The sequence below is a fragment of the Mustela putorius genome, unplaced genomic scaffold (genome assembly GCF_011764305.1).
Source record: "Mustela putorius furo isolate JIRA1106 unplaced genomic scaffold, ASM1176430v1.1 tig00003909_pilon_pilon_pilon, whole genome shotgun sequence".
In the NCBI taxonomy this organism is placed as follows: Eukaryota; Metazoa; Chordata; class Mammalia; order Carnivora; family Mustelidae; genus Mustela; species Mustela putorius.
Window position 1 is genome coordinate 27243883 of NW_025422057.1, and position 15926 is coordinate 27259808.

Here is a 15926-nt window from a genome sequence, read left to right on the forward strand (position 1 = left end):
CTTGGGGCGCAGGAGTAGAACGCGAGCCCTTCTCGGCCGCGGCCCCAGGGCGCCGCCTCCCGGGACACCCGCCGCAGCCCAGGACCGCCCGCGCCGGGATTCTCTCCCAGGGCTCCCGCGGCGGAGCGCAGGGACTCGCCGCGGAGAGAACGGCCGGGTTGGCTGAATTCTTCCGGCAGTCGGGCCCGCAGCTCCCGCGGCCCGCGGAGTCCCGGCCCGAGCGGGCGGGGGGCGCGAGGCTGCGGGCGGGTCGGAAGCAGAAGGCGGGCGCACGCTGCGGCTTCCTCCCGACCGCCCGCCGGGCTTCAGAATGAGCGTCCGTCTCTCGTCCGTTTCGCATTTCTCGTTTGCAACCCAACTCGGCGTCCCCTGCCCGAGTGTCCTTTGCTGTCCGGGCCCACAGTCTGGACGCTTCTGGATCGTTCACTGAGCTTCCCGGCAGAGCTCCGGGCCTGGACTCGCGGGAGGCGGCGGCGCGAGCAGAGCTTCCCCACGCCGGGGGCCGCTCCTGGCAGGGGGCCGCTCGCTGGGCTCCCGTGAACTGGGGGTGACGCCTCGTGACAAGCGAGGAAGTGACACTGCTGCGTGGAAGGGGCCGTGGAGCCCACCCCAGGGCAGAAGGCGCAGGGATTGCGGGGGCCTCCTTTGAATTGGGAGTTCTGCTCGGTTTGTGGAACCAGAGGCTCCCATGCCTTTGAAGACCGGCTGCTTCAGCCGATGGCCTATGCGAACGCGTCGCCATCTCTCCCACACCGCCGCCCCTCCAATTTCCTCGGCCCTAGAAGCCTCTCCCACCGGGTCTAGGCGGCCCGTGCCACCAGCCCTGCACACCGGCCGGAGGAGCCTTCGCTGGCCGGTGCCCGGCGTGCCCGGCGTGCCCGCCGTGGAAGGCCAGCTCCTCACTCTCCCCTGGGACGGTAATTAACGCAGAGTTGATCTGGGACTTCTGTGGGCTTAATAAACTGTCTTCTCCCTCTCTTCCTGCCCACCCCAGAGCGGAATCCACCCCATTTCGGTCCTCTGCCCACCCGAAAGAGCCCAGTTTCTGGCCTGAGGTATGAAAGGGAAGGAAGTTCAAGCCTGTGGATATGAAATAGGTCCAAGGTGATCTGCCCTAGTGTGAGCTCCCAGGCCTAGGCCCCCGAACAAGCTTGCCAAGAGAGCTGGAGCTGGCTTCCCCTAGACGGCGGCAGGGTCCCTTGAGCGTTTTCCCCTGCGAACCTACCACATCCGACCCGAAGCTTGTGTGCCCTGGGGAGGAGGGGTGGCCACATGGCCACCTAGGAACAGAGGGGTGAATGCACGCCATCATGCGTTTGCCTGGACGGGAGGCAAATGAGATCTGGAATAGCAGCTGGTGTGTAACCAAGACCTCTGGGGGGGGGGGGGGGAATGAGGCAGTAAATGTCTAGACACAAAACACGACTGTTGACCTGTGTGGACACGGGGTCTCAGCATGAGACCCAGGCTGAGTGACACTGTGTGCTTGTGCACTCGCGTGGAGGGGTGTGTGAGGGGGGGTGGTTGGGAAGTGGTGAGCCCTGCTCTGCAACGACCCCACCCCTGCCAGGCGCCTGGGGGAAGGGGAGGGCTCTAGGGCTGCGTGGGTCCCCACTGAGGGTTCCTTCCCTCGGGTCTCCATCCAGCCAGGCAGGGTCAGTACCAGCTCCTTCCCCACCCCCACCGAAAGTGGGGACTGGATAATCAGCTCCTTGCTCAGAGGAGAGACGGGAAGAAGACTTAATACACAATAGCGCCTCCTTCAGACGCTGAGGAGGGAAAGCCCCTGGCCAGGGCTGCCTCCACTCCCACTTTCCCAGGGAAATCAAGAGTCTGGGAATGAGGTGGGGAGGGCAGCACCCCTGCAGTTGGTAGGACCTGCCTCCTACCGCCCCACCCTGACTGGTGCAGAGAAAAATCAGGTCAAGCCATCCTGGGGCTCCCTGCACCTTTCCTGGAATACCAACCAAGAGCCAAGAATTTTTACCTGAGTTATCTCCTTAATCCCTTCAGTAATCCGGGAAAGGTTGGCTCTGTAATTTGGGGAACAGGGGATAGGCTCCTAAAATTTAATTTGCCTGAGGTTAGGAAACAGAGAAGCTGAGCTCAAAACCTAGATGGATATCCAAAACCATCCCAGCACCCACCTAGGAGTAAATAGGATTCTAGAAAGAGGGACTGGTGCAGAAGGAGAGGAAATAGGAGATCAGAGAGAGCTACTGTAGGTTACAGGAAAGGGGCAGGACGCTCCCTAACTGGGAACAGGTGAGGAGTGTGGCCTAGGGGACAGGGATTATTTATTTTTATGTATCTATCTATTTATTTATTTTAAGTAGGCGCCACACCCAGCAACCAGGCCATCCTGGGGCTTGAACTCAGGACTCTTGAGATCAAGTCGATGCTTAACTGACTGAGCCGCCAGACGACTCTGGGGAGAGTGCATTTAAAAACCTATCAGAAGGGGTATCAATCATGTCTATATTTTTCATTTCTTTAAATAAAATGGGAAAAATACTCCTAGGCAATAAAATAAGGCTGTAGGCCATATGGGACAGGCAAATTTGAGAACCCAGGATTAGATCTCAGACAAAGGGTGATAATTTACCTCCTTGATCCTCCAAAAGCAGCATCACCAGCACCTGAAGCTTGTTCTCCATTCAGGCTGCCAGCCCAGGCCAGATGTGATCGATGAGAATCTGCATTTTAACAAGATCCCCAGTGAGTCCAACATGTTCAAGTTTAAGAGACTTGCAGTATATATATATATGAATACACCTTCCCATGTCTGGCATAGAGCTAACATACATGCATACATGCACACAAATAAAAGGGCCCCCGGGGGCTCAGTCAGTAAGGAATGCAACTCTTGATTTCAGGGTTGTGGGTTCAAACCCATGTTGGGCACACAGCTTGCTTTAAAGAATAAATGAATACACCTTACAATGTATATAAAAGAACTTCCTCAGGGACACTGCCCTACTCCCACCCCCCACAACTCTGGAGGAGGCAAGGAAGAAGGGAAGGCCATGTTCTCTTTTCTTTTCATATTCTGACTGAGCCTTACTGTCCAAACGGTCAAAATAAATCCCATGCCAGCTCTCTGAACTTCAGGCTGCACACTCCCACCCACCCCAAGCTGCTCCCCCATTCTCCAGCCCAGAGCTATAGGCTTTGCACGGAGCCGATGGAAAAGGAGAGGGAGGATTTTTCTTCCTGGTTCTCCACTCCTTTGTCTAATAAAGGGTGATTCATTTGGTTCTATTTTTAACTTTCTGCTTGTTTGAGTTCTTCCACCCTGCTGACCCAGAAAGGGGAGGATGAGGAAGTGGAAGTGCAGAGAACCTCCTTCTAATCCTAGAGGGCTCCTGGAAGGAGACAAGCCCTGGCTAGGAAGGCCCAGACGATGGGTGCTGGACAAGTATGGGGAAGAAGGAGGAGGAGGAGGTCTCACAGGCCTGGCAGTGCTCCAGGATGGGTCCTTAAGGGGTGGAGGAGACAGTCAGAGCCGAAGGAGGCCCAGTGGATTGGCATGGGTTGGAGGTGGTTTTTCCAGAGACTTAGGAGGTAATTTCCCAGCGGATCTCCAGGCTAAGAGCCTCCACATTACAAGAAATCCTGTGAGGAGGCTGGTGTGTTTCACCTCCAGTCCTTCCCAAATCCACTGCACCCCTGGGCTCAGCCATCCCCCTCGCAGATACCCTGGCTCTAGTGTTAGACCCGGATGTTGGGATACTGCCCCTATTAACAACTGCAAGCTCTTGGGCTTGTAGTTGCTTAGCCTCTCTGGTCTTCCACTTTCCTTGTCTATGAAGTGGGATGAAAATACCACTTACCTCATAGGATGGTTGTTGGAAATGTATTAGTACTTTTAAAACCTAGTGTAGTGCCTTGAACACAGCAAGCACTCAATACTGTTTTTTATTAATATTACTATTGTTATTGGGGCACCTGGGTGACTCAGTCCGCTAAGTGTCCAGCTTGGGCTCAGGTCATGATCTGGGGGTACTGAGATGGACCATGTGGGGCTCGCCGCTCAGCGTGGGGTCTGCTTGTTCCTCTCCCTCTGACCCTCCGCCCGCTCTCTCTTTCTCAAATAAATAAGTAAATAATAAAAATCTTTAATATTATCATCGTTATTATTTTCTACCGCGGCTGATAGCACCGCCCCAGCGCGCCCAAGGGCCTCCCAGACCCAGGCTCCCACGGCCCTAGCTCCAAGGCGCCTCTCCCAATGCGGCCCCTAGAGGGCGCCCGGAACTCACTCGTCCTGCGTTTTTGCGTTGGTGCCTTAACGCTGGCTCCCACTTCTGGGTGGCTGCCGAGTCGCCGCCGCCTCTTCCAGCTTCTGGGTCTTGAGACTCTTCCCGAAGGAAGGGAAGATCTGTAGGCTGTGGGACTACAGGGCGGAAATGAGGGGGCGGGAGGAGCTCCCACCAAAGCGCCCCTTAGGGCGACACGCAGCAGTGGGGACCTTGCGCCCCTGTTGCTTCCCCGGAACCCTAACAACCTTCTCACACACAAAAGGAAGCCGGATTTCCATAGGCTTCAGGGAGGCAGCGACGACCGCTGGACCTGGCTAGGGTCCTTGGCTGGAATCCCTGGCGGCCCGCTACCCCCAAGCCCAACCTCAGCGTCTTGGGGTGTCCTCACCCACAGGAGCTGCAGGGCTGGCAACAGAAGCACGGGGCTAGGAAATCCCCAGCAGGCAAGTTAAGCCTCCCCCTCCTGGCAGGGGACGAGGGGCGGGGAAGGCGAAGGGCAGTGCCCTGCGGGGTAACTGTCCCAAGGAGCTTCGTGGGGCCCAGACTGGCATGAGTTTGAAGGAACTAAGAATGCAGGCAGTGGAGACTATGTGTGAAACACCTGTAGCTCCCTCCCCTTGTGCAACATCTCCCGGCCCAGGGGTTGCACAGTGGGAGGCCCTCTGTGAGGTTGTACACATAGATGCGGGCTGTGAGATGTGAGTACCCTCAACTCAACACGGGTACCCCACTGCCCCTTCCACTCACCACTCCACCCCCTCCATCGAACACACCATCTTACCACGCAGCTCTGAGCTCCTTGGAAAGTCCAAACGGGCTCTAGCTCTTGCTCCATCCGTTCCTATGTGGCTCCCCAGGACGGGGAGTCCAGGAGTGGGTGCAGGGGAGTAGTGCCAGGGGCCTCCCAGGGCTGGCATTGGGCAGCAGATTCGAGCCACACGGGAAAAGCGAAAGTAACTCCTTGTTAGTTGCCTGAGCAGCGGCCTGTTAAACTCTGAGCTGATTAGGGAGCAAGACTCTCAGGGCTGCGTGGGAGTGAGTAGTGGGTGAAGGTGGGTGTGGGGAGAGCAGGGGGAGCCAGCATGAGGGAGGGGGTTTCCTCCCACATCTGGCTGGGGGCCTTCAAGGCTGCCCCAGCGCCCCAGCCCCCCCCCCCCCTCCATATACTAACATCTCCAGTCCTGCACAGCCGGAGGGAGGTCCCTCTTAGTAGTCTCATACACCTGGCACATATCTTGCCCACCTGCAAGTCCCACCATAAACAGGATGCCTTCCTGAGTCCTGGGCCCAAGGCAAACCCAACACCTGAGACCATAGTAGGGGCGTCACAAGGCAGGGCTCAGGCCATGCCCACACGGCCCCCGAACGCAGATCGGCACAAAGCCGCTATTATAGCTAACAGGTTGAGCCAGATTCTCTGTGTACCACCGGCGGCACAGCACGGGCCTCTCGGACCCCAGCCCGGCCTGGGTTTCTGGGCCCCGCAGGCCACCACCCACTCAGCCCCCACGCGGGGCTGCGCCTGGTCTAGGCCGGCGCTCCGGGCTCAGCCACGGCGGAATTTGGTCAGTGCAGTCGACTCACTCAAGCCAAGGAAGGAAGAGGGCCTTTCTGCTCCGACAGGTTCGTGAATTCCTCTTCTCTTTCCGCACCTCTCCACACAATTACTCAGATACTGAATTCCTTTTCTGTTTTTGAACAGAGACCGATCATTTCCGGCAGGCGCGGTGGCAGGCCCGGAGTTGTGAGCTTCCGACTGCGGGCAGTTGGCCCTGAGACCCTCGCAGCTCCCACCCCTCCAGCCTTCGCCCCACTCGGGACAGGGTATGCGAGTCCAGCTGTCCCCCCGCCCCCGGCGGGCCCCGCCGCCGTCCCGGCCTTTCCCCGCTGCAGCGGCTCTCGGCCAACCCGGGTTTCCGCGAGATTCGGTCCCAACGAATTCCGGGCGGAGACAGAGAGGTCGTGCACGGCCCCTGAGCGCCGGGAGCCCCGGTACCCCGGGGAGTCTGGCACCGCTGGGACGCCTCGCCCAAGGGCCTGGGAGCGCGGGAGGGGCCCCCGGGAGAGAGCACGACCCGGGCCTCCTGCAGCCCGAGAGCGCCCAGAGCCAGCGCGTACCTCCGGAGCCGGAGCGCCGAGCCGGGAGGGCTCCAGCCGTGGGCGCGCGGCCCCAGGGCTGGGGATCCCCGCCTGCCGAATGCCCACTTCCCCGCGAGGCCCGGACAAGCTGGACGGGGTTCGACAGCAGTGGGGTGGAGGGGGCATTCGTCCGTGTGGGTGGACCCTACCTGTTTATGAAGATCCCGGAGCAGGAGGTATTTCGGGGAGGAGTGTATGATGCCTAATTTTGCTCACAATTTTTTGTTCACAATTTGTGTTGTAAGAGGGTATGAGGGGTTGGGCGTAAAGCCTGGACTTTGGGGCCGGTTTGGGGGTCTTGTTTGTTCTGGGTAGCGGGCCCTGCACTCCTGCCGGGACTCCTCATCTGGTCTATGGATAGAAAGTATCCAGCAGCCTCCAGGGCCAGCAACCTCTGGAGGGATCCTGGGGATTGGGAGGTGGGAGGAAGGCTCCAGTCTCTGGGGAGGTTCAGAGAGACTCTGGAATCTTACAGCTGGGAGGCACAAATGAAGATACAGTGCCACACAGAGAAGGTGTAGGCCAGGTGGCTCCAGCCCCCGTGGGAGAGGAGGGATATGCCAGACCTGCTCAGGCAGAGGGAACTAAATTCTCCGGTTCCGGGAAGCCATGTCCAGATTTCTCCCTGGCTAGATCCTCGTGTTTGAACTGGTATAGGAGGGAGGCCAGCTGCAGACCCATGCAGACCCAGTGTTGTGGCCAGAACCTTCTCCCCATGACCAACACAGCTTGTCAGGGCTCTCACCCACTGGGCCTGGGAGGTGGGAGCAGGAGGGCCAGACTTAGACTTTTGGACCTAGAATCCTCTTCTGAGAAGATCAGGCTCCATGGGGGCCGAGGATGAGCCCTGCCCCTCCTAGTCACATTTCTCTTTGGGCCTCCGGGGGTGAGAGGCTGACGTGCTTTGTCCCCCTCTGGGAGATCAGGTCCAGGATGGCAGCCTGGGCAGGGATGAAGGACAGTGTGTCTGATGCTTTCTGTGACTTCCCCAGCCCCTCTGGGTACACACAGCTCTGTATACCTAAACAAGACCCAAACCCACTCACTTCTAGTTTCTAACCAGAAAGTTCTCTCACTCTGCCATCCCAGAGAAAGAGCCTCCTATCCCCCCCAACTTTATTCCCCCAAGACGACATGTCCCTAGACCCTCCACCACCTAGCCTCTTCCAGAAAAGCGGGCCCAAGTTGGTTTTGTGCACCTGAGATTGGTCTAGTAGGTGGGGGACTAGATGTTAAAGGGAGTGTTGTGTACTGTGGCTGTTCTCCTGCCTGGCGTACTCTGCGACCTCCCTGGAGGTCCCTGGGAAGTTGCTTATACAGATCTCTCCGAGGCCAGGCTAGTGCTGGGAGTGGGAAGTCCTACTTAGAGCACCACAGAGAATCCTGGCCCAATTATTGAGTCTCTGTGCTCCAATCTGTGTGGCTTGCTGGGTGAGGGCCTAGAAATGTGGAACTCCTAGCAGATGTTGGTATACTACCCCCAGTGTATCTGTACAGCCAACCTCAGACCCCCCACTAACACTGCACCATTACACCCACTCAGTCAATCATACACACACTCACCTGCAGAAGAGTCACCCACAATGATCCCCACTCCCCCCAGTTCACTCCCCCATTACATACTGCCACACACATATATAGGTAACATACACATCTCGTGTATGAGATTGCATGTCACACGATTACGTGTCACACACGATGACACATCACACACAATGATAGTTGTACAATTATAGATGATTCACAATTACAAACATTCATACATTTAACACAAAAACAGATTCACGAGGAGAAACGAATAGGTACACTCACACACATCAGCACAGAAATCATACACAGTCACACACGTACAGGTGGTTGATCACAATTACCCAAAAAGACACAATCACATTCACACACGGTTACAGACACACCACTGCAAGTTCATGCGTGCAGTGATAGTTTCGATTTGCAATTTAAGCAGAAACAAGAGCTTCCAATAATTGCAAACACAGTGACACGCTTAAACACTATTACCTTCATTATCTGTACCATCCCGATTGGCCACACCATCACAAACACAACACAAGCCTGTAACCCTCACACCCAAAGACAGTATATCCTCTTGGGCATTAGCTGGCCCAGGAGAGCCTAGCACTCCTTCCTTTCCTCAGGTCTGCCCTCTCTTTGTTTGTCCCTCCCCATTCCCCAGCCTGCCCCAGGTGTCCCACCGGCAGCAGCAGCACGGAACACCAGCAGCTGCCCCAGCGCCATTTCACACCAAATCCAAATAGCTATAGGGTGCCGGGCTAGGCAAGGAGCAGGCAGCCCTGACTCCGGATCCGGAAGGTTTTTTTTTTTTTTTTTCACATAAATTACACAAGCACTTTATAAAATGGTTACACAGAAAACACCTTATAAGTGCATAACTTAAGCTCCCCTATGAACAGGATCTGGAGAAAGAGGCTGAGTTTGTGTGAAACCTGCCTGTGCGTACCTGGGTGCGGCTAGGACGTGTGATGAGGGCCTGGCAGGTCGTGGCGTTGTTGTGTGTGGGATAGTGTGTCACAGTGCGGCCGTAGCCTTGTGTTTGTGAGAAGTGCCATGCTGTTGACAATGAAGCTGGGTCGCCCCTAGCTTATGCCTGATAGTGAGGGTTAAGGGTGTGAAGGCTATGGCCCCACGGGTGCCTGACACTCTGCCACAGGTCCTCTGTGTTTGACTGTGGGTGACACCAGGAGGGACGGTGAAGTCACCTTTGGGCGGACCTTGGGGTGTCATGTGTGATGGGGAGTGGGATACAGAGGGGGACTCCCCAGAGCAAGTTCAAATGACAGCTCATGCTCTCCTCTGAGGACCTCAGGAGCTCTTCTTCCCCCACCTCCTCTGCCTCTCTCAATCCCACATTTAAAATCAGAATAAAATAAAATAGACGCAAACTGAAAGGACTCTGAACAGTTCCAGAGGGCGTGGGACCACTTAGGCGTCTGGAAAGAGGTCCCCGTCCCTGCGCTCTTTTCTTCCCCCATCAAAGAGGAAACAAGGTGGGCAGGAGCGCCCAGGCCAGTGCGGAGGGGCACTGTGTTCCCCTCCCGTGTGCAGTCTGAAGCGGGAGGGGGAGAGAGTCCTGGGTCTCAGCCTCAGCAACCCTTTGGCTGGACCCGGGTTCCTGTGGGGTGGGGCAGGCAGGCTCACTCGCAGGCTGAAGCCACCGACGTGACGCTGGTGATCTTGGTGGAGTCGTCGGACCACGGCTGCAGGTTTTGCAGGGCGAAGAGCGAAGAGTTGTGCACACACAGCGGGTCGGCGGGCAAGGGCTGCGCCAGACTCTTCTGGAAGGCCTCTTGCTGCAGCTGCAGGAGGATGCGGTTCGCCTGCTGCCTCTCTGCCTCCCGCTCCTCGGCGGTCTGCCGCCTGCACCGGGGACAAGCCGTTACCCAGGCTCCCGGTGTGCTCCCGGGGAAGTAGCCTGGAGGAGCACTGCTCCCTTCACAGCTCCCAGCTCCGGCTTGGGGCCCTTTAACACACACCCTTATCTTGAGGGTCCTGACTCCGACAAAGACTGGAAACCCCAAAAGTAAATGAAGCGCAGGTATCCCGGGGGAGCTGTGGGAAAATCTGCTAGGCCAAAGCATTTGGGGTTCCCGGTCTCCCCATAGCCTAGGAAGGCACAACTAGGGGTAGGATGGCACCTCGCCTCTCCCCAGCTCCGCTGGCCCAAGCCTGAGGCGCCCCACCCTCCCCACCAGCCCAGGGCAGAGACAAGGGCCAGCGGATTGCGAGCTGCCTTGCCTGACCTCTCCTCTCCCCCTTTTCTCTACGATCCTGTTGCAGGCTTCCTGCCTCCTGCACCGAGCCCTGTGCCCTGCGGGGACTCCCACCACGGGACCGGCCGCCTTCCTCCGAGGTGGCCCGGGGAGGCAATGACTCACTTATTCCATTTAATGCCCCCCCCCTCCACCCCGTCAACTGAGATCAAACGTCTGTCTCTAAGGTGGACAGACCTAATGGGAGTCCCGGGGGCCTCCAGAAGCAATTTGTAGGCGATCGATGAAGCCGCGCGAAGCCGGCAAGGGCCTCTCCCAGCGGCGGACGCCGGCCTCCTTCCCAGCGCCCCTTCTTGCCTTTTGCTCCGTGCGTCTTTCTGTGTCTCGCCTTACCCTTCGGTCCTGCATTTCAAATGGCCTGACTGGTTTTCTTCCTTTTAGGCATCGTGTCTTTATCTCCTATTTTCTCTCACCCACACTTCCTTCGTTCTCTCAGAATTAAGAGAATTTATTTGAAACGGAAGTGGAGGTTTCATCCTATCCATTGCTTTTGTTTATTATCCTAAGACTTCTTAAGGTGCCTGGTTTTTCCTTTTCTCCCTGGGGTGGGCTATTTATCCTTGCCGGTTCCCCTCCCTTTGCCTGCTACTCTCTTCCCCTGTGCCCCTCTCTTCCAGGGACTTGCGTTGCTCCCTCCCCTTGCTTAGGCTGCAGCCTGCAGGGGCCTTGGGAATCCTAGTGCCCCAGCCTTATTCAGCTAGCCCTCACTACCCCTTTAGCCTTCCAGAGATCTGAAGCCAACCCCCATTTCTTCCCCAGTGCCAGCAAGGAGGAGGCGGGGTGGTGGGGGGGGAGGCAGTGGCTTTCTTTGTGGCCAGGAACGTGGAATGGCGGGCAGATTCCTTGCTTTCATTCAGAAAAAGAGGAAACTCCAATTCCTTTCTCCAGCTCTAGGCTCACCCAGCGGGGAGCCATGGACTTTGCCTGGACTCTCCTGCGCTCTCCCCCATGAGGCCTGAGCTATCGAGAAACTTTTTCTCCTGTGTGGAACGGAGTATGCAGGCCAGATGTGCAGGACGGTGTAGGGGTGCAAGTGAGGCACCTGGAGAAAGCACCGGTGGGTGCAGGGAGTTAGTTTGCCGAAGAGTGTGGGACGCTTTATGAGAGGGAGAGAGAGAAATGTATGTGTGTATGTGTGTGTGTGGGGGGGGGGGTTAGTGTGGTTGTGGGTGTGTGACGGGAGAAGGGTAAATGTGTCTCTTTCTCTCACACACAAACACCCATCTGCTCCTAATTGATCCCCCTTGCAGTGGGACTCCAAAACCCCGCCACAGCCGGTGCGGATTGATTTTCCTCTCCCAGGGTGGGGAGCCTGGCTGTGTGAGCGCCCTGCGGAGCGCCTGGGGAGAAGGGAGTCAGCAGGGCCCAGGCCCGCGGTTTGGAGCCTGACGGCTCAAGCAGGAACCCCGGCTGGAGCGCAGAAACAAGGCATGGGCCATCCCACCTCCAGTCTCCGGGATGGAGTAGGCATCTCTGTTAACGTGACTTTGCAGAAACAAAATGTCCCTTAGGACTCACTGATCCCCAAAGCCCGAACTGCACGGACTGTGCTCCGCCCCGCCATTTCCCCAAGCAGCAGCGGAGACCAGCCTCGTCTACACCAGCACTGAGTGTGTCGGCCAGAAGGTCAAGAAACCTCCGGTAAAACAGAGCCGGGGCTCTCCAGCCTCGCCCCCGGCAACGGCCTCAGTTGATTCCCGTTCCCCGCGAGCCTAGCAGGGAACTGATCAGAAGCCGGCGAGCGGAGGAGGGTGTGAGCGCCCCAGGAGAGACCCAGGGGCAGAGAGCTGCCCGTCCAGCGCGCTCACCTCCACTTCGTCCGCCGGTTCTGGAACCAGGTTTTGACCTGCGCGTCGGTCATTTTGAGCGCCTTGGCAAGGGCGGCGCGCTCGGCCGAGGCCAGGTACTTCTGGCGGTGGAAGCGCTTTTCCAGCTCGCAGATCTGCAGGCGCGTGAAGGACGTGCGCGGCTTCTTCTTCTTGGGGGGCGTCCGGTTCTGATAGGGGTGACCTATACGGCGTGTTACAGTGAAGGGTGAGAGGGCCACTGGAGCGGGAGACAGACAGACGGCAGAGGCAAGCAGCAGAGCGTCAGGAGGCGTCCCAGGCCCGACTCCCCGCGATCAGCGAGCGCAGCGGCTAGACCCCAGGAGCGGGGCGGCGATCCTCCCGTCAGCCCAGCTCCAAGCCCGCGGCGGGAAAGGGCCCCCTCCCGCCCGCCAGGCCGACGCCGCCGCCGCCGCCGCCGCGGAGGCCTCTGCAGCCCGGGGCTCCCACATGCTCAGCCAGAAAAGACGTGGTCGCCTCCCCAGTCTCCTTGAGGGCCCGTCTGATGCGAGCTAAAGGTCGCAGGCCCCCACTGCCCCAGGCAGCAAGAGGCAGTGCTTGGTCAAGGGTGAGGGGCTGGGTCTTGACCTGAGCCACCACAAGACACACACATACCACAGGGGCAAATTCTAGATCTATACACCCCGTCTGACACACAGACACAGGGGCAGGCACACAGGCAGACACATACAGGACACATAGCAACACAGGTGACATTTCCTCAGAACCTTCTTCAGGCCTGAAGAAGATTAGGGTGTACTGTGGCTGTAGGTCCTCAGTGGAACGCCTTTCGCTAGAGACCCAAGACCAGCGGGTTCTGGGCTGAGGTTCCATTAGAGCCCTTCAGGACTGGCCTGGCCTGGGTTGGGGGAGTGCAATGGGCAGCAGACCTGAGAGAACTAAGGTTGGGGACTGGGGTCCCTTGAGTACAGGGTCCTTCCTGAAGGCCCAGAGCAGAATGGTTGTAGCCTCTGCTGCACGCCTCGCTCCCTTCCCCTGACCTAGCTTGAGCCAAGGTTCCAAGGCCAGAACAGGAGCAAGGGGCCTGGGGTGACTTGGGGCCGCCTAGCTGAGCGTGTAGCTCTAAGCTGCCTATTTCCTTTCCACCATTGGGCCTGGATCCCGAGCCCCATGGGAGTCCCACGTCGCCATCGGCAGCGGCCCGTACCTCCCGCCTCCTTTCTCTAACGCCCGGCCAGGAACCCAGGTTCAACTCGTGGTTACTTCTAAGCGGGCAATGGAGCTGGCCTGGGCGGGAGGATCCAGGATCCTAGGAATGCTAAGGGGCGGCGGGAAGTGAGGCCGGAGAAAGGGGCCCGCTCGTGAATGAGAGCTGAGTGCCGAGTGCCGAGAGCGGAAGCGAGAGCGGAGGGAGCCGGGGCGGACGGGGGAAGGCGCGGAGCTGGCAGCGCAGAGGGCGGCAGCCGGCCGCGCCGCCGCCGCCGAACGCGTAATCGTCCCAGGAGTTGTCCCTGGGCCGCGGCGGATCGATCGCCAGCCAGGCCTGTGCATTATTCACACTGGAGGGAACAGGGCTGGGCCCGGAGGAGAGGACGCCATGCCGGGACCGAAAGAAAATGAAGCAGGAAGCTCAGCTTCACGCTGCCACCGACCTGGACGAAGCCCGCAGTCCGGGAAGAAGGGCCCGGTAGCTCTGCTGCTTTACTCAGGCTCGGGGCCTCTTCTGGGTTCGGCAAGCGCAAAGGGCGCTGGAGCTCCGAGCGCGAAGTGGTGTGTGTGTGTGTGTGTGTGTGTGTGTGTGTGTGTGTGTGTGCAGGGAACGAGAGAGGTGGGGAACCTGTTCTCTCCTTGCGTCGGATTCTGGGGCTCGCGGTCTCAGCCAGAGAACGCTGGCCGGGACGGAAAAAACAGTTCGTTCACATCGCGCCCCTTTCTCCAAGAATACCGAGCCCCAAATGCCGGATGAAGGTAGTCCCGAAACTACATCCCCCTTTCCCTCCGCCTGACTGAGCCCAGGGACTCCGAGAGGGGATCAGGGAGAGCTTTTCAGAGTAGGGGTCCTGCGGGAGAGACGGAGAGGGGCCCAGCCTGGGAGAACTCTTGGAGCCTGGCGATTCCGCGAGCGTGGAAAGGTGGCGGCGGGCGGCTGCACTTGGGGGAACCGCCGAGAGGACCAGGGCAACCTGGTGCGCAGAGGGGGCTGCGGGGAGCCACCGGGCAGGGGAAAGGTAGCGCAGAGCCCGGGCCGCGGCCAGGCGGGGCGCGCGCGGGCCGGACTCACCTGTGAACCTGTCCTTTGTGTATCTGCGGTTACTCTCCATCCAGGGAAAGGTGAGGCCGGTGAGGTTGTTGACACCCGGCACCGCAGGCACGGAGGGCACGGTGGGCAAGCCAGTAGCCAGAGGCTGAGGGTGGGCCACCGCTCCGGCTAGCGGCCTATGCGCCGGCACCCGGATCACTCCCGCAGCGGTCAGGGCCCCCCCGCCGCCGCCGCCGCTGCCGCCGCCGCCCCCGCCGCCGCCGGGACCGGGGCCGCCCGCCAAGGCCATGTTCACGTTGTAGGAGCCAGCCAGCGGGCCCATGCTGCAGGCGCCGCCGCCGCCGCCGCTCGCCGGGCCACCAGGGCCGCTCGGACCGCCAGCACCATAGGCCCCCGCGCCCCCGGCCCCCGCCCCGGCCGCGGGGCCCCCGCCGCCGTAAGCGTAGGCGCCTCCAACCAAACAGCCAAGGCCGTATTCTCCGTCCTGGAGGCGCGAGGCGGGCCCCATGCAGCCGCCTTGGTCCGGACTGTTGAGAATCTGGTCGATGCCGAAGCTGATGGGCTCCGCATGGCCCGGGTGGAGATGGTGCGGGCCCAAGTGCTCCATGCTGGCCCCCGGCCCCGGCCCCGCGGGGGGGCCTGGGCGGCGGCGTTTGCTGTGTTTGGCTCGGGGGGCAGCGCGCAGGGGCGCCCAGGCGGCAGGGGCTCCTGGCTGCGCGAAGACTTGGAGGCGAAGTGCGCGGAGGGCTAAAGTAGGGGGGGAGGGGAAGGAAGAGGGGGCGCCGTATTCTTCCCCTCTCTGGCTGCTCCTTCCCCTCTCCGGCTGCTTGCTAGATGTTGACTCTGGGACATCAATCACCGGGCGAAAAAGCCCGGTGCGAGCGAGCCTAGCCGTTTTGGCCGGGTCTCTCCATTGGCTGTGCGTGGAGAGGAGCGGGGTGAATGACAGCGCGGGGGGAGGGGCGGAGAGGGGGAGAGGGAGACCGGGAGCAGAGACTGATGCAGGAGCCAGACACAGAGGGACGGAGACCGAGGCTCGGAGAAGTAGTTTCAGGAAGAGAGAGAAGGGATTCAGAGACTTAAAAGGAGAAAAAGAACAGGAGGCGGCCATTCCCAGAGACCTATGAACAGACGCACCCAAGAAGGTGGAGGACAGAGACCTTTTCCCAGCCTGGCAGGAGTCTTCCCACTTTGAATTGGGCCAGAGAGGTCCGACTTGATAGGCCTCTGGGGAAGGGTGTCCGTGAGCTACCGGAGAACCTCCCCAATGTCTCGGCTGGGAAGCACCTGTCCGCCAACAAGAGGATTTACTCCAAACTTCAAGTCTGGCTTGTTAGAAAGTAGAAGACTGTCTACTCCCCAGGTATGGAGCCCAGACCCCTGAGGCAGGAAGGTGAGTTCAGGCTTGCCCTTTTTTTTAAAAACACAGGGCTAGGAGCAACTGGCTAGATATTGTTGGAAAAATCAAGAACTGTCCCAACTCAGCCTATTTAGAGAAACTGAGGAAAGGAAGACTTTCTGAGAGGCAAACACAAGTCAAGGGAGTTGGCTCCGGGCCTGCTGCCAGGGTGCCCATGCCTCAAGGTACCCTTTTCCTTTTAAATAAACAGAGTCCTCAAGAAGTAGTTCCCACAGCATGTGAGTGAATTCAGTTAGATTGCTTTCACCTAGT

The 15926-nt window shown here is 59.0% G+C and overlaps 1 protein-coding gene and 1 pseudogene across 1 annotated transcript; one reads left to right on the top strand and one right to left on the bottom strand.

Annotated features, from left to right (window-relative positions):
* LOC101694190 overlaps positions 1 to 314 on the top strand; it is a 29292-nt pseudogene extending 28978 nt beyond the window's left edge.
* An 8363-nt stretch (positions 315 to 8677) lies between these two features.
* Positions 8678 to 15337, bottom strand: TLX1 (T cell leukemia homeobox 1). Its single transcript, XM_045068887.1, has 3 exons — positions 14276 to 15337; positions 12016 to 12217; positions 8678 to 9794 (listed from the first exon to the last, which is right to left on the bottom strand). Exons 1-3 carry the CDS (start codon positions 14859 to 14861, stop codon positions 9572 to 9574), a joined length of 1011 nt encoding a protein of 336 aa, XP_044924822.1. The 5' UTR covers positions 14862 to 15337; the 3' UTR covers positions 8678 to 9571.
* Between the last annotated feature and the right edge of the window lie 589 nt (positions 15338 to 15926).